At 41.0% G+C, this 18,756-nt stretch overlaps 1 protein-coding gene across 5 annotated transcripts in view; it reads right to left on the minus strand.

Annotated features, from left to right (window-relative positions):
- Nucleotides 1–18,756, minus strand: part of NTNG2 (netrin G2) — a 140,468-nt gene that overhangs the window by 28,596 nt on the left and 93,116 nt on the right. For 3 of the 5 annotated variants that reach the window (XM_088447045.1, XM_088447048.1, XM_088447043.1), the window contains 6 exons: nucleotides 13,138–13,188; nucleotides 12,361–12,411; nucleotides 10,777–10,836; nucleotides 9,991–10,050; nucleotides 9,188–9,238; nucleotides 5,950–6,000 (listed from right to left, as the gene is read on the minus strand). In XM_088447045.1, the coding sequence (XP_088303171.1) occupies nucleotides 5,950–6,000; nucleotides 9,188–9,238; nucleotides 9,991–10,050; nucleotides 10,777–10,836; nucleotides 12,361–12,411; nucleotides 13,138–13,188 (324 nt within the window). The remainder of the gene's footprint in view (nucleotides 1–5,949; nucleotides 6,001–9,187; nucleotides 9,239–9,990; nucleotides 10,051–10,776; nucleotides 10,837–12,360; nucleotides 12,412–13,137; nucleotides 13,189–18,756) is intronic. The other 2 variants (XM_088447044.1, XM_088447046.1) reach the window with 2 other exon arrangements.

The following is an 18,756-nucleotide window of genomic DNA, read 5'->3' on the forward strand; positions in this document are numbered from 1 at the left end:
TTGCAAAAATGCACATTAGGGGTGCAGCTCTGCAGTCAGGGGTGCAAGGAGGCAAATCAGAGGGGCGGAGCTGCAATCAGGGGTGCAGCTCTGCAATCGGGGACAGGGGGCTGCATTTAGAGGGACAGGACTGCAATCAGGGGTGCAAGGATGTAAATCAGAGGGGCAGAGCTACAATCAGAGATCAAACAAAATAACTGCTCCCTGCTGCTTTAAATAAAACGTACAAGTACTATCTTATGCTATGTAATTGCTATTAAGGAGATTATCAGACTTTGCAGCAGGTAATTTACATGACCCTCATACCAATGTGCTCACCAGCAACTAATGCTCTGCAAGTACTATACTGTAGCGTCCTATACAAGGCAGTATAGCAGCGAGCTATGCGCTATCTGGGTATGGTATCCTAGCCCAGTTTAGCAGAATGGGGACCTACCTTCAGTGTAGTGGTGAAATGTTAATGTGGGGAGGGGGAACCCACCTGCAAAGGGGCCGCAATAGAGGAGCTGGTGTGCTCTGGCAACAAAGCTGACACAGGAAAATCTGATAAGTTCAGCATAATTCCGACCTCCCATAAAACTTATGGGTGGCGATATCCTATGATGCGCCCCCTACTGCCCTGAAAGATGAACTGAAACAGACAACTTTCCGTTTTGCTGTAGAACTGAGTTAGAGGATAGAGGGGAAGATGTATCAATACAGTGGAGAGTACCAACCAGTGGTGTAACTAGGGTATTTGGAGCCCAGGGCAAATGTAAAAATGGAGCCACCCCCCCATATGTGTGCACGCCAAAGGCGTGCGCTGCAAAAATGGGCGTGGTCACAAGGAGCGTGGTCACTTAAAAATGGGGTGTGTCGACATGACACACACCCCTTTCTCGTCACTCTGAACATTCCTTTCCATATGCACCTTAGCCCCAGTAGTGCCCCTTATACAGTACCCCCAGTAGTGGTCCCCCTTATGCAGCCCCCCATTAGTTCCCGTTATAGTGCACCCAGTAGTACTCCCCCCGCATGCAATGCCCCCAGTAGTGGAACCCCTATGCATTGCCCTTTATATAGTTCCCCCAGTAGTAGGCACCCCCTATGCAGTGCCCCATAGTGGTACCCCCTATGCAGTGCCCTTTATATTGTACCCCCAGTAGTAGTCCCCCCTGTGCAGTGCCCCCAGTAGTGATTCCCCTTATCCAGTGCCCCTTATACAGTGCCCCCTGTAGTGGTCCTCCCTATGTAGTGCCCCCAGTAGTGGTCCCCTTAGTGCAGTGCCCCTTGTGCCCCTAGTAGTAAGCCCCTTATATAGCGCCCCCAGCAGTAGTCAACCCCAATGCAGTGCCCCTTGTGGTGGTCCCCCTTATGCAGTCCCCCAGTAGTGATCCCCCCTATCCAGTGCCCTTATACAGTGCCCCCTGTAGTGGTCCTTCCTATTTAGTGCCCCCAGTAGTGGTCCCCTAGTAGTAAGCCCCTTATATAGTGTCCCCAGTTGTAGTTTCCCTTGTGCCCCCAGTAGTAAGCCCCTTATATAGTGCACCCAGTAGTAGTTTCCCGCCCTAGTAGTAGTCCCCAGTAGAGGTTCCCCCTCCTGATGCAGTGCCCCAGTAGTAGCCCCCCTCAGTTGTTGTCCCCAGTAGTGCTCCACCACCAGTAATGGTGCCCCCAGTAGTAGCCCCCCCATAGTGCAGTGCCCCCCACCCCAGTATTGGTGCCCCCAGTAGTAGCCCCGCCCCCCATAGTGCAGTGCCCCCCCAGTAATGGTGCCCCCAGTAGTAGCCCACCCCCTGTAGTGCAGACACACAAGTTTAAAAAAAAATACACTCACCTGAATCCACGCTCCGGCCCCGGCCACTGCTCCGCCGCCGCACGTCAGTCCTCCCGAGCTGGCGCGCTCTGCATTATGGGAGAGGCGTCATGACGTCTCTCCCATTACCCACTGCAGGAGCCGGAAGGCAGAGCTCATGAGTGAGCTCCAGCCCGGCTCTTGCAGTGGGCGCTGCAGCAGTCAATAAGTCTGTCTGACTCTCATTGGCTGCTCCTTAACACACATTGCCCTCATGCTGGCGGTGATGTGTGTGTTAAACTGCACAGCCAGGGCCAGCCTCCCACCATCCTGCCGCTATTGGGTAAGCGCTCAAGGGGAGGGAAGGGGATCAGCTGTGCAGCTCAGGACCGGCGCAGGGAAGCCTAGCGCCGGTCCTGTGTAAATGTGTAGTGCTGATCGCACACACTGCTGTCGGCGCTATACTGCCTAACTAGGACAGGCTCGGCCGGACCGAGGTCGGCGGCACCCCCCTGCTCGACCCGCCTTAGTTACACCACTGGTACCAATCAATTAGCTTCTTACTGGCATGTTACAGGCTGTGCTTGAAAAATGACAGGAGCTGATTGTTGGTATTTTATCTCTCTACACTTTATCTCTCTCCCCTTTATCTCTCTCCCCTGTGTCTCTCTCCCCTGTATCTCTCTCCACTGTATCTCTCTCCATTGTATCTCTCTCCCCTGTATCTCTCTCCCCTGTATCTCTCTCCACTGTATCTCTCTCCACTGTATCTCTCTCCCCTGTATCTCTCTCCACTGTATCTCTCCCCACTGTATCTCTCTCCCCTGTATCTCTCTCCCCTGTATCTCTCTCCACTGTATCTCTCTCCCTTATATCTCTCTCCACTGTATCTCTCTCCCTTATATCTCTCCCCTTTATCTCTCTCCACTGTATCTCTCTCCACTTTTTCTCTCTCCCCTTTATCTCTCTCCACTGTATCTCTCTCCACTGTATCTCTCTCCCCTGTATCTCTCTCCCCTTTTTCTCTCTCCCCTGTATCTCTCTCCACTGTATCTCTCTCCCTTATATCTCTCTCCCCTTTATCTCTCTCCGCTGTATCTCTCTCCATTATATCTCTCTCCCTTATATCTCTCTCCCCTTTATCTCTCTCCCTTATATCTCTCTCCCTTATATCTCTCTCCCTTATATCTCTCTCCCTTATATCTCTCTCCCCTTTATCTCTCTCCCTTATATCTCTCTCCACTGTATCTCTCTCCACTGTATCTCTCTCCCCTTTTTCTCTCTCCACTGTATCTCTCTCCACTGTATCTCTCTCCCTTATCTCTCTCCCTTATATCTCTCTCCCTTATATCTCTCTCCACTGTATCTCTCTCCCTTATATCTCTGTCCACTCTGTGTCTCTCCAAGCTTTGATAAATCTCCACCAAAGTCTCCCCTTGATATGTAACTTATACTATTTCATTTGAAAAAGCCTTGACCAAAGTATTTATGTCTTGATAAAAAACATAACATACTGTATAGTCACAGTGCCATTTACACTGAAAAACTAATATATTATAGTTCTCTGTTTATTCACTTATAGGCATAACATTTCCCAGAAATATAAATAACATATACTGAATATATAATGTACTATCTGACCATTCGCAGGATGTAAGAGATGACATCAGTAGGATTCGCCATTTTTAAAAGGGTATGTATAGATAGATAGATGATACATAGATAGATAGATAAATAGATAGATATGTAGATAGATAAATATGAGATAGATGTGAGATGGATAGACAGATGATAGATAGATAGATAGATAGATAGATAGATAGATAGATAGATAGATATGAGATAGATAGATGTGAGATAGATAGATAGATATGAGATAGATAGATGTGAGATAGATAGATAGATAGATATGAGATAGATAGATGTGAGATAGATAGATATGAGATAGATAGATGTGAGATAGATAGATAGATAGATAGATATGAGATCAATAGATGATACATAGATAGATAAATAGATGGATGGATAGATAGATAGATAGATGAATGAGAGTTAGATAGATATGAGATAGATATGAGATAGATAAATAGATATGAGATAGATAGATATGAGATAGATAGATGATAGATAGATAGATATGAGATAGATAGATGTGAAAGAGATAGATAGATAGATAGATAGATAGATAGATATGAGATAGATAGATGTGAGATAGATAGATAGATAGATAGATAGATATGAGATCAATAGATGATACATAGATAGATAAATAGATGGATGGATAGATAGATAGATAGATAGATAGATAGATGAATGAGAGTTAGATAGATATGAGATAGATATGAGATAGATAAATAGATATGAGATAGATAGATATGAGATAGATAGATAGATAGATAGATAGATAGATAGATAGATAGATATGAGATTGATAGATAGATAGATGATATATATTAGATAGATAGATTAGATAGATAGATAGATAGATAGATAGATAGATAGATAGATAGATAGATAATGAGATAGATAGATAATGACATAGTTAGATGGATAGATAGATATGTGATTTATATATAGATAGATATGAGATAGATAGATAGAGACATAGATAGATAGATAGATAGATAGATAGATAGATAGATAGATAGATTGATAGCCATTATCCACTACACAGCTATATATGAATAATGATTTTCAGGTATTTGATATAACAAAATTGTACAAGAACTTATTTATTTATTTTATTTATTACCAGTTATTTATATAGCGCACACATATTCCGCAGCGCTTTACAGAGAATAGTTGGCCATTCACATCAGTCCCTGCCCCAGTGGAGGTTACAATCTAATAATCCCTACCTCATGCTCACAAACATACACACTATGGTCAATTGTGTGGGGAGCCAATTAACCTACCAGTATATTTTTGGAGTGTGGGAGGAAACCGGAGTACCCGGAGGAAACCCATGCAAACACAGGGAGAATATACAAACTCCACACAGTTAGGGCCGTAGTGGGAATTGAACCCATGACCTCAGTGCTGTGAGGCAGTAATGCTAACCATTACACCGTCTGTGCTGCCCAACCTGTATTATTATTATTAACCTGTATAAAACTAGTAGACTAGTTCCCAACAATATAAGCCATCTACTCTACTGCAGACACCACACAGTCTATGCCTTAGGATACCTGCTTTATGTTCCGTCTTCAGGATATGAGAATGGTCTGAGGTGTACTACTTGTGAGAAGATTCCCATCACTGATTCACCTTCTGTACATGCCTTTAGCAATATACTGAGGGACACTAGGGTGTTTTACATACAATATAGCTCAGTGACGTGTGGTGAGGTCAATGGCTGGGGAGGCACACATGGGGATGGGTCTGAGTGCTGGGACAGGGAGCCTGTCTCACCCCCTACTCACTGTAACTCTCCCCACACTACCCTAAACTTCAGTGTCCACTGATTCTCCTACCTGCATCACTGTCTTATCTGAGATAGATAGATAGATGGATGGATTAATGAGAGTTGAATAGATGAGAGTTAGATAGATAGACAGATAGATAGATAGATAGATAGATAGATAGATAGAATGATAGATAGATAGATGATAGATATGAGATAGATAGATAGATATGAGATATATACATATATATATATATATATATATAGATAGATAGAAGATAGATAGATATGAGATAGATAGATATTATATTGATAGATATACAGATATTAGAAAGATAGATAGATATGAGATAGGTAGATAGATAGATACCGTAGATAGATAGATATGAAATAGATAGATGATAGATATATATAGATAGATAGATATGAGATAGATAGATATTATATTGATCGATATATAGATATTAGATGGATAGATAGATATGAGATAGATATATATATTGATATGAGATAGATAGATAGATAGATAGATATGAGATAGATATTATATTGATAGATAGATAGATAGATAGATAGATAGATAGATAGATAGATTAGATTATAGATAGCCATTATATACTACACAGCTATATATGAATAATGATTTTCAGGTATTTGATATAAGATAATTGTACAAGAACTTATTAACCTGTATAAAACTAGTAGACTAGTTCCCAACAATATAAGCCATCTACTCTACTGCAGACACCACACAGTCTATCCCCTAGGATACCTGCTTTATGTTCCGTCTTCGGGATATGAGAATGGTCTGAGGTCTGATGAACTGGATCCACCAATGAAAGTCAGAAATGACAAAAATAAACTATCAGGTGCAATCAATGGTAACAGCCTAAATAAAGGGTGAAGCATCTAGATAGATAGCATTGTAGAGGAAAAATGCCATCTCCATTACGTACTACTTGTGAGAAGATTCCCATCACTGATTCACCTTCTGTACATGCCTTTAGCAATATACTGAGGAACACTAGGGTGTTTTACATACAATATAGCTCAGTGACGTGTGGTGAGGTCAATGGCTGGGGAGGCACACATGGGGATGGGTCTGAGTGCTGGGACTGGGAGCCTGTCTCACCCCCTACTCACTGTAACTCTCCCCACACTACACTAAGCTTCAGGGTCCACTGATTCTCCTACCTGCATCACTGTCTTGTCTGAGATAGATAGATAGATAGATAGATAGATAGATAGATAGATAGATAGATGGATGGATTAATGAGAGTTGGATAGATGAGAGTTAGATAGATAGATAGATAGATAGAATGATAGATAGATGATAGATATGAGATAGATAGATAGATATGAGATAGGTAGATAGATGATACTGTAGATAGATAGGTATGAGATATATACATATATATATATATATATATATATATATAGATATGAGATAGATAGATAGATATTATATTGATAGATATACAGATATTAGAAAGATAGATAGATATGAGATAGGTAGATAGATAGATACCGTAGATAGATAGATATGAAATAGATAGATGATAGATAGATATATAGATAGATAGATATGAGATAGATAGATATTATATTGATAGATATATAGATATTAGATGGATAGATAGATAGATAGATAGATAGATATGAGATGGGTAGATAGATAGATGATACTGTAGATAGATAGATATGAGATAGATATATATATTGATATGAGATAGATAGATAGATATGAGATAGATATTATATTGATAGATAGATATGAGATAGATAGATAGATAGATTAGATTATAGATAGCCATTATATACTACACAGCTATATATGAATAATGATTTTCAGGTATTTGATATAACATAATTGTACAAGAACTTTTTAACCTGTATAAAACTAGTAGACTAGTTCCCAACAATATAAGCCATCTACTCTACTGCAGAAACCACACAGTCTATCCCCTAGGATACCTGCTTTATGTTCCATCTTCGGGATATGAGAATGGTCTGAAGTGTGATGAACTGGATCCACCAATGACCGTCAGAAATGACAAAAATAAACTATCAGGTGCAATCAATGATACCAATCTAAATAAAGGGTGAAGCATCTAGATAGATAGCATTGTAGAGGAAAAATGCAGTCTCCACTATGTACTACTTGTGAGAAGATTCCCATCACTGATTCACCTTCTGTACATGCCTTTAGCAATATACTGAGGAACACTAGGGTGTTTTACATACAATATAGCTCAGTGACGTGTGGTGAGGTCAATGGCTGGAGAGACACACATGGGGATGGGTCTGAGTGCTGGGACTGGGAGCCTGTCTCACCCCCTACTCACTGTAACTCTCCCCACACTACACTAAGCTTCAGGGTCCACTGATTCTCCTACCTGCATCACTGTCTTATCTGAGATAGAGAGATAGATAGATATGACATAGATAGATAGATAGATAGATAGATAGATAGATATGAGAGAGATGAGAGTTAGATAGATATGAGATATATAGATAGATAGATAGATAGATAGATAGATATGAGAGAGATGAGAGTTAGATAGATATGAGATAGATAGATAGATAGATGATAGATACTGTAGATAGCTAGATATGAGACAAATATATAGATAGATATGAGATAGATAGATGATAGATAGCCATTATATACTACACAGCTATATATGAATAACGGTTTTCAGGTATTTGATATAACATAATTGTACAAGAACTTATTAACCTGTATAAAACTAGTAGACTAGTTCCCAACAATATAAGCCATCTACTCTACTGCAGACACCACACAGTCTATCCCTTAGGATACCTGCTTTATGTTCCGTCTTCGGGATATGAGAATGGTCTGAAGTGTGATGAACTGGATCCACCAATGACCGTCAGAAATGACAAAAATAAACTATCTGGTGCAATCAATGATACCAATCTAAATAAAGGGTGAAGCATCTAGATAGATAGCATTGTAGAGGAAAAATGCCATCTCCATTACGTACTACTTGTGAGAAGATTCCCATCACTGATTCACCTTCTGTACATGCCTTTAGCAATATACTGAGGAACACTAGGGTGTTTTACATACAATATAGCTCAGTGACGTGTGGTGAGGTCAATGGCTGGGGAGGCACACATGGGGATGGGTCTGAGTGCTGGGACTGGGAGCCTGTCTCACCCCCTACTCACTGTAACTCTCCCCACACTACACTAAGCTTCAGGGTCCACTGATTCTCCTACCTGCATCACTGTCTTGTCTGAGATAGATAGATAGATAGATAGATAGATAGATGGATGGATTAATGAGAGTTGGATAGATGAGAGTTAGATAGATAGATAGATAGATAGAATGATAGATAGATGATAGATATGAGATAGATAGATAGATATGAGATAGGTAGATAGATGATACTGTAGATAGATAGGTATGAGATATATACATATATATATATATATATATATATATATAGATATGAGATAGATAGATAGATATTATATTGATAGATATACAGATATTAGAAAGATAGATAGATATGAGATAGGTAGATAGATAGATACCGTAGATAGATAGATATGAAATAGATAGATGATAGATAGATATATAGATAGATAGATATGAGATAGATAGATATTATATTGATAGATATATAGATATTAGATGGATAGATAGATAGATAGATAGATAGATATGAGATGGGTAGATAGATAGATGATACTGTAGATAGATAGATATGAGATAGATATATATATTGATATGAGATAGATAGATAGATATGAGATAGATATTATATTGATAGATAGATATGAGATAGATAGATAGATAGATTAGATTATAGATAGCCATTATATACTACACAGCTATATATGAATAATGATTTTCAGGTATTTGATATAACATAATTGTACAAGAACTTTTTAACCTGTATAAAACTAGTAGACTAGTTCCCAACAATATAAGCCATCTACTCTACTGCAGAAACCACACAGTCTATCCCCTAGGATACCTGCTTTATGTTCCATCTTCGGGATATGAGAATGGTCTGAAGTGTGATGAACTGGTTCCACCAATGAAAGTCAGAAATGACAAAAATAAACTATCAGGTGCAATCAATGATACCAATCTAAATAAAGGGTGAAGCATCTAGATAGATAGCATTGTAGAGGAAAAATGCAGTCTCCACTATGTACTACTTGTGAGAAGATTCCCATCACTGATTCACCTTCTGTACATGCCTTTAGCAATATACTGAGGAACACTGGGGTGTTTTACATACAATATAGCTCAGTGACGTGTGGTGAGGTCAATGGCTGGGGAGACACACATGGAGATGGGTCTGAGTGCTGGGACTGGGAGCCTGTCTCACCCCCTACTCACTGTAACTCTCCCCACACTACACTAAGCTTCAGGGTCCACTGATTCTCCTACCTCCTTCACTGTCTTATCTTAGATAGAGAGATAGATAGATATGACATAGATAGATAGATAGATATGAGAGAGATGAGAGTTAGATAGATATGAGATAGATAGATATGAGATAGATGATAGATAGATAGATAGATAGATAGATGATAGATACTGTAGATAGCTAGATATGAGACAAATATATAGATAGATATGAGATAGATAGATAGATGATAGATAGCCATTATTCACTACCCAGGTATATATGAATAACGGTTTTCACGTATTTGATATAACATAATTGTACAAGAACTTATTAACCTGTATAAAACTAGTAGACTAGTTCCCAACAATATAAGCCATCTACTCTACTGCAGACACCACACAGTCTATGCCTTAGGATACCTGCTTTATGTTCCATCTTCGGGATATGAGAATGGTCTGAAGTGTGATGAACTGGATCCACTAATGACCGTCAGAAATGACAAAAATAAACTATCAGGTGCAATCAATGGTAACAGCCTAAATAAAGGGTGAAGCATCTACATAGATAGCATTGTAGAGGAAAAATGCAGTCTCCACTATGTACTACTTGTGAGAAGATTCCCATCACTGATTCACCTTCTGTACATGGCTTTAGCAATATCCTGAGGAACACTAGGGTGTTTTACATACAATATAGCTCAGTGACGTGTGGTGAGGTCAATGGCTGGGGAGGCACACATGGAGATGGGTCTGAGTGCTGGGACTGGGAGCCTGTCTCACCCCCTACTCACTGTAACTCTCCCCACACTACACTAAGCTTCAGTGTCCACTGATTCTCCTACCTGCATCACTGTCTTATCTGAGATAGATAGATATATAGATAGATAGATAGATAGATAGATTGATATGACATAGATAGATAGATAGATAGATAGATAGATAGATAGATATGAGATAGATAGATGAGAGTTAGATAGATGATAGATACTGTAGATAGATAGAAATGAGATAGATATGAGATAGATAGATAGATGATAGATAGCCAGTATCCACTACACAGCTATATATGAATAACGGTTTTCAGGTATTTGATATAACATAATTGTACAAGAACTTATTAATCTGTATAAAACTAGTAGACTAGTTCCCAACAATATAAGCCATCTACTCTACTGCAGACACCACATAGTCTATCCCTTAGGATACCTGCTTTATGTTCCATCTTCAGGATATGAGAATGGTCTGAGGTCTGATGAACTGGATCCACTAATGACCATCAGAAATGAGAAAAATAAACTATCAGGTGAAATCAATGGTAACAGCCTAAATAGAGGGTGAAGCATCTAGATAGATAGCATTCTAGAGGAAAAATGCAGTCTCCACTATGTACTACTTGTGAGAAGATTCCCATCACTGATTCACCTTCTGTACATGCCTTTAGCAATATACTGAGGAACACTAGGGTGTTTTACATACAATATAGCTCAGTGACGTGTGGTGAGATCAATGGTTGGGGAGGCACACATGGAGATGGGTCTGAGTGCTGGGACTGGGAGCCTGTCTCACCCCCTACTCACTGTAACTCTCCCCACACTACACTAAGCTTCAGTGTCCACTGATTCTCCTACCTGCATCACTGTCTTATCTGAGATAGATAGATATGACATAGATAGATATATAGATATGAGATAGATAGATAAATAGATGAGAGTTAAATAGATAGATAGATGATAGATACTGTAGATAGATATATAGATAGATATGAGAAAGATAGATAGATAGATAGATAGATAGATAGATGATAGATAGCCATTATCCACTACACAGCTATATATGAATAACGGTTTGCAGGTATTTGATATAACATAATTGTACAAGAACTTATTAACCTGTATAAAACTAGTAGACTAGTTCCCAACAATATAAGCCATCTAACTCTACTGCAGACACCACACAGTCTATCCCTTAGGATACCTGCTTTATGTTCCGTCTTCGGGATATGAGAATGGTCTGAGGTCTGATGAACTGGATCCACTAATGACCATCAGAAATGACAAAAATTAACTAAATAAAGGGTGAAGCATCTAGATAGATAGCATCGTAGAGGAAAAATGCCATCTCCGCTATATACTACTTGTGAGAAGATTTCCCCTCACTGATTCACCTTCTGTACATGCCTTTAGCAATATACTGAGGAACACTGGGGTGTTTTACATGCAATATAGCTCAGTGACGTGTGGTGAGGTCAATGGCTGGGGAGGCACACATGGGGATGGGTCTGAGTGCTGGGACTGGGAGCCTGTCTCACCCCCTACTCACTGTAACTCTCCCCACACTACACTAAGCTTCAGTGTCCACTGATTCTCCTACCTGCATCACTGTCTTATCTGAGATAGATAAATAGATAGGTAGATAGATAGATATGAGATAGATAGATATGAGATACATAGATAGATGAGAGTTAGATAGATATGAGATAGATAGCTACTGTAGATAGATAGATATGAGATAGACAGCTACTGTAGATAGATAGATATGAGATAGATAGATGATAGATACTGTAGATAGATAGATATGAGATAGATATATAGATAGATAGAAAGATAGATAGATAGATGATAGATAGCCATTATCCACTACACAGCTATATATGAATAACGGTTTTCAGGTATTTGATATAACATAATTGTACAAGAACTTATCAACCTGTATAAAACTAGTAGACTAGTTCCCAACAATATAAGCCATCTACTCTACTGCAGACACCACACAGTCTATCCCCTAGGATACCTGCTTTATGTTCCGTCTTCGGGATATGAGAATGGTCTGAAGTGTGATGATCTGGATCCACCAATGACCGTCAGAAATGACAAAAATAAAATCAGGTGCAATCAATGGTAACAGCCTAAATAAAGGGTGAAGCATCTAGATAGATAGCATTCTAGAGGAAAAATGCAGTCTCCACTATGTACTACTTGTGAGAAGATTCCCATCACTGATTCACCTTCTGTACATGCCTTTAGCAATATACTGAGGAACACTAGGGTGTTTTACATACAATATAGCTCAGTGACGTGTGGTGAGGTCAATGGCTGGAGAGGCACACATGGGGATGGGTCTGAGTGCTGGGACTGGGAGCCTGTCTCACCCCCTACTCACTGTAACTCTCCCCACACTACACTAAGCTTCAGTGTCCACTGATTCTCCTACCTCCATCACTGTCTTATCTGAGATAGATAGATAGATAGATAGATAGATAGATAGATAGATAGATATGAGATAGATAGATGAGACTTAGATAGATAGATAGATAGATAGATAGATGATAGATACTGTAGATAGATAGAAATGAGATAGATATATAGATTGATATGAGAAAGATAAATAGATAGATGATAGATAGCCATTATTCACTACACAGCTATATATGAATAACGGTTTTCAGGTATTTGATATAACATAATTGTACAAGAACTTATTAACCTGTATAAAACTAGTAGACTAGTTCCCAACAATATAAGCCATCTACTCTACTGCAGACACCACACAGTCTATGCCTTAGGATACCTGCTTTATGTTCCGTCTTCGGGATATGAGAATGGTCTGAAGTGTGATGAACTGGATCCACCAATGACCGTCAGAAATGACAAAAATAAAATCAGGTGCAATCAATGGTAACAGCCTAAATAAAGGGTGAAGCATCTAGATAGATAGCATTGTAGAGGAAAAATGCAGTCTCCACTATGTACTACTTGTGAGAAGATTCCCATCACTGATTCACCTTCTGTACATGCCTTTAGCAATATACTGAGGAACACTAGGGTGTTTTACATACAATATAGCTCAGTGACGTGTGGTGAGGTCAATGGCTGGGGAGGCACACATGGGGATGGGTCTGAGTGCTGGGACTGGGAGCCTGTCTCACCCCCTACTCACTGTAACTCTCCCCACACTACACTAAGCTTCAGGGTCCACTGATTCTCCTACCTACATCACTGTTTCTTCTCGTGCTGTTGCTGACTTAGGCCCTCATTCAGAGCCACACGTTAACAACAGTACGCTCGTTGCGTTCCGATGTTGACTAACCGCGCATGCATCGGTGTTACACTGCGCATGTGCGTACGGCAGATTGCGTTTTTTTTTTCTCTCGTTCCTAAAATAGCGTACAGGAAGTGACATGTCAAATGTGATTGACAGAACAGGGCGTTTTTGGGTGTTGACGGGGGTGGAGATGAAAAAACGCAGGCGTGGCGAGGCGTTTTTGGGGCGTACATACATTAGCAGATGCGAACGTCAAATGTGTTCGGACCGTCTCATACGTCACTGAAACATCCGCTTTCCCTTCAAAATGCTCGCACAGCTTAGGGTCAGGATTACTCGACCACATTGGCGATGGCCTTCTCCTCCGTCCCGGGACTCCACGATGGTGCTGCGATTAATCGCGGCTGGTCAGTAAAGTAATTAGTGTTGGATTGAAATCCGGCTTGGTATGTGTTTGGAAAGCAGTTTATTGGGATAGCACAAAAGCGTACGCAGGTGGAAATCAGAGCTGCTAATGTCATGATTACACAATCAATTAGCGTACATTTTTGGGGTTTTATTTTGGCCACAATTTGTTGGTTATGGCCTATTGTAACAATAATGTCATCATCTTTTAATTAGCTCCCCTTTTTTTTGGTTTACTGTGGAATTTGCATCGCTATGTGATTTTTGAAACGTTCCTTAAAGAGGCCTTTTTTTTGTTTTAAGAGGGTCAGTTTTTGCCTTTAGGGCCAGGATTAAATGTAACCCATTTGTACAATAATGTCACAATACAATGTCAGTTTTTTGATTTTAATTTATTGTTTAAACACAAACAAATTGGCCTAATATTTTGTTGCCTTTTTTTGTGGCAAAGATATTTGATCAAAAAAAAAAAAACCCATAACTGATAACATAAGCGTAAATACAAAATTTAAAAACATTTCACAAGAAAGGAGAGGGAAGTTTTGACCAGAAAGGAATATGAGCCAAGCACAGAAGGAGTGTGGGAAAAGTCGCCATTGCTGTCACCGTTTTCTCACCCGTTTGGCTGGGTGAGGGTGGGCGGCAGACCGGGTCCGGGATGCCATCGGGCTGGCCTGTCCAGAGGCAGATGTTGTGGCCTCTGGACTAGGCACAGGGCTAGGCACATTTGGAGGATTGGCTGATGTTGTGCCAGAGGTGGAGGATCCGGATGTTCCGGCAGGAAGGGAGGTCGGCTCCACCATGTGCTGGCGAACGAGCTGCTCCAGGGCATCGGCGATGCGGATGTTGGCCCTGGTATTTTCCGCCAGGGCCTGAGCAATGGTCACGTTGGCCGCAGCATTTTGCTCCAGGGCCTCAGCCACCCGTATCAGACTGGCGTCCATCCTCTGCAGAATCTCCGTATGGAAATCCGATTTAAAATTGAGTTCTGTGAGGAGGCCCACTGCCTGCGAGGGGGCACGCCCTGGACTGGCTTCTGCAGGGTCCTCAGCCGGATGTACTGGTTCCTCCCCTGCAGAGCCAGCAGAAATTCTGCGGCCAAGGCTTCCCTCTGGAGCAGACTCATCCGCCTCTGTCTCTGTTAGGAAATTTGTGAAAAGACTCACATTAGAATCTACATATTGGCACAATAGCATTTCAGAGTTGGTGACATCACAAGACTTACCTTGGCCAACATGAGGAGCCGCAAAGTCTGGCATGTCCGTATCCATGTTGGACACGCCAAACACCTCCACAGCCTGCACACAGCCCTGTGCCATCTCTTCTAAGTCTGTCAACTCCAATGACACAGGGGTGGGACCCCCACCTGTCCCCCTTGCATGCCTAGCCCTGTCGGCAAGTTTTTGTTTGAGACGATATTTAAAGTCTGCCCATCTGTGGAATGAAATTGGAACCATTATCCTTTTTTTTACAATGGGGTTTGTTTATAGGATGGGAAAGTGTTTACTTACCGCCGTTTGACATCCCGGGCTAGACGGACATAATCACCCACCCTATTGACAGCAACGGCGACCTCCTCCCACATTCTCCACTTCTGGCTTTGGCTCATATTCCTGGCTGCCTGGGGCAGGATGTCAACGCACTTCTGGATCAAAACCTCCATCTCCTTGCTTGTGAAATGTGGCTGCCTTTTTTTTTTGGCAGCTTTGGCGGGTTGACTGGGGCCAGCAGTCTCTTCCATGTCATCCTCCTCACCTATTTGGGTAAATATGCAGATTTAGGCACTTCACAACTTGACCAATATATTTGTTTTAAAATAATCATGGAGACAAAATGCATGAAGGCCTTACCGCCGGATTTTTGGCCATTGTTTCCCTGGTCTGAAGCCATGTTTCTGCTTCCAGAATGAAATCAACCAGAAATTCAATGTGATTTCGTGACGTATTTATACATGCGTCCTTTGTTTGCGGCCGCATCATTGATTGTGCGTCCCTATGATTCATCCTTAATTTGTGCGGGAAAATAAACACTATTTATGGCTTGGTGTGTGTGGAGTCGAGGTGGGGTTGTTGGATTGTTGGCGGTTAAGTTGTTTGGATTTGGTTGTTTGCGGTTGGAGGATTTGGCAGAGTTGGTTTTTTGTTTGTTTTTGCTACAGTTCTTTTGTTTTTCCGTTCGCATTTTTTTCCTTTTTTCCACATCCTTTCCTGATTTGGTAAGTTTTGTGCAGTCAAATTTGTGGCCAATTGGTGTCTTCTTCTGTTTTTTGGTTAGTTAATTTTTTTAACACTAATGTCATCTTTTTTAGTTTTTTTTGGCTTTCGGACCCAAAGACCTTTTTTTTGGAAATCTTATATATTCGAGTTGGGTAAGTCCATTTTTTGTCTTGCATTTGCGAACTAATTACCGCATTTTTGACTGTTGGTGTAGTGACTTGCATTTGCGAATTAATTACCGCATTTTTGACTGTTGGTGTAGTGACTTGCATTTGCGAATTAATTACCGCATTTTTGACTGTTGGTGTAGTGACTTGCATTTGCGAACTAATTAACGTATTTTTGGCGGCTTATTCATCATGTAATCCAGTTTTGCTTTTCCCTTTTCCATTTTTGGGGTCCATTTGAACCCTATTTGACGTACGGTGTGCAATGTCGTTTTCATCGATGGCCAAATGTGTGTTTCGGCTATTTTCTGTGTTGGCTTGCAACAATTAAAAAAAAAAAAATTCACCCTCTAAATTTTTGAAGTCTCATTTTTGGCTTTTTTACAGTTTATACGTATCATGACAATACCCCGGCATGTAAGCAGCTATGGATGGTATCAGAAAGCTAAGTTGATTTTTCTTACTTTTGGGGTGGCTCAAAAGCCTTACATTGTAAACTTTGAATTTCAGGTAGATCTGGGGCGAATTGTTCTGGCCCTGCTCCCGGAAGACGACCAACCTCAAACTCGTCCCAGGCGTAGGCATCGTAGGCATGCAAGGCCCCAGATATTTCGAACACGTGTCACCCTTTTTGGAATGCCCGATGATGAGGTTTTAAGACGCTACCGTCTACCTCCCAAAATCATCATAGACACTCTCTCATTAATAGAAAGTGATCTTGAGCGGCAAATTGACAGTCCAACAGCAATACCACCACTGACGCAATTTATGGCGGTGTTACATTTCTGTGCCTCAGGATCGTTTCAAACAACGGTGGGAATAGTGGCGGGCATCTCCCAATCCTCCTTTTCCAGGATCCTGAGGGCAGTGATGGAGGCACTTTTCAAGCACCTCCATCATTTTATTAAAATGCCTTTGGATATGGGTGCCCTTAGTGTGGCCAAGGCCAATTTTTACCAAATAGCTGGCTTCCCACACATCATAGGGGTTGTGGATGGTACTCACATACAACTTCAGCCTCCAGCACGGCTGGAGGCAATATTTAGAAACAGGAAACACTATCACTCCCTGAATGTAATGGTGGTATGTGATGCCTCCCTCCAGATCCTGTCCCTGAATGCTAAATTACCCGGAAGTGCTCATGACTCCTTCGTCATCCGGCAATCAGGGATATGGCAGAAATTAACCAACCTACAAGCTGGTGATGCGTGGCTTCTGGGTAAGTGGAGACCTTTAGTACATAACAATGTTAAGCTTGATACACAGTGTTCCTGATGTGGTCTATTTTTGTTCACAGGAGACAGTGGATACCCTTGCATGTCCTGGCTGCTCACTCCTTATTTGGCTCCCACACCAGGGCCACAAAGTGCGTATAATTCCGCACTTACAGCCACCAGGCAAGTGGTGGAGCGCTGTATCGGCCTTTTAAAAGGCCGATTCAGATGCCTCCACCGCTCTGGTGGCGAGCTCATGTATGTGCCGGATATGGTGTCTAAAATTGTGGTCCTGTGTGGGATATTTCACAACATTGCCATAAGGAGTGGTGTCCGAATGCAGCCAGAGGATGCCTTACCTGAGGATGGCCCCCCCGAGGTTGGTCGAAGGTCAGTATGTGGGGGGGCCATACGCGATGATGTGGTGGCCAGATTTTTTAGGTAAGTTTGAACCAAACTCCAGTGTTTATACCTAATGTGTTTGTGTTTGTTTGCGAACATCTAATTTATTTTTATTTTTCTCACCATCTTCTGTTTGTTCACATAATCTTTGGCACTCCAACGCTCACTACTTCCTGCTACCCTTACCAAACCTGGATCTGGTCCTTTTGGGCATATATTCTGGAACCCATATCGCAACGCCATGTTTGTGGAATCATGTTGGCATGGTCCTTCGTCAACCAGTTCTTGATTTTGTGTTTTTATTTAATTATTTCTTGGTATGTGTTGTATTTGAATTTATCACTGTGTTTTTTTTTTGGGAGTGACCACTTTGTTTTCTCTGTTATGTTGTGAATAAATGTTTGGAGAGTGAAATGGTCTTCCTTTTTTGGGACGTTAACAGCAAGTGTAACCAGGTTAACACAAGTTACATTTGACTAAGGGGTAAACCAGTACTGACGCCAGTTGAGCTAAACTGAAATATGTTTTCAGCTTCCCAATCCACACCAAAAGGAAGCCTGGCCCAACCTTGGGATTTGTAAGATTGGCCTAAGCAGCTTGCGCACCAAGTAGGAACCTGGAAAATGTAGAAATATGTAACTGACACTACACCCAAAAAGGGAAATGACATTGTTACTGTTATGTGTTTCTTGTGTCTGTTTGACATACAAAGACAAAACACAATTTAACTTTTAAAAAAGG

This window comes from Taudactylus pleione, unplaced genomic scaffold, assembly GCF_031769625.1.
Source record: "Taudactylus pleione unplaced genomic scaffold, aTauple2 ptg000412l, whole genome shotgun sequence".
Taxonomy (NCBI): domain Eukaryota; kingdom Metazoa; phylum Chordata; class Amphibia; order Anura; family Myobatrachidae; genus Taudactylus; species Taudactylus pleione.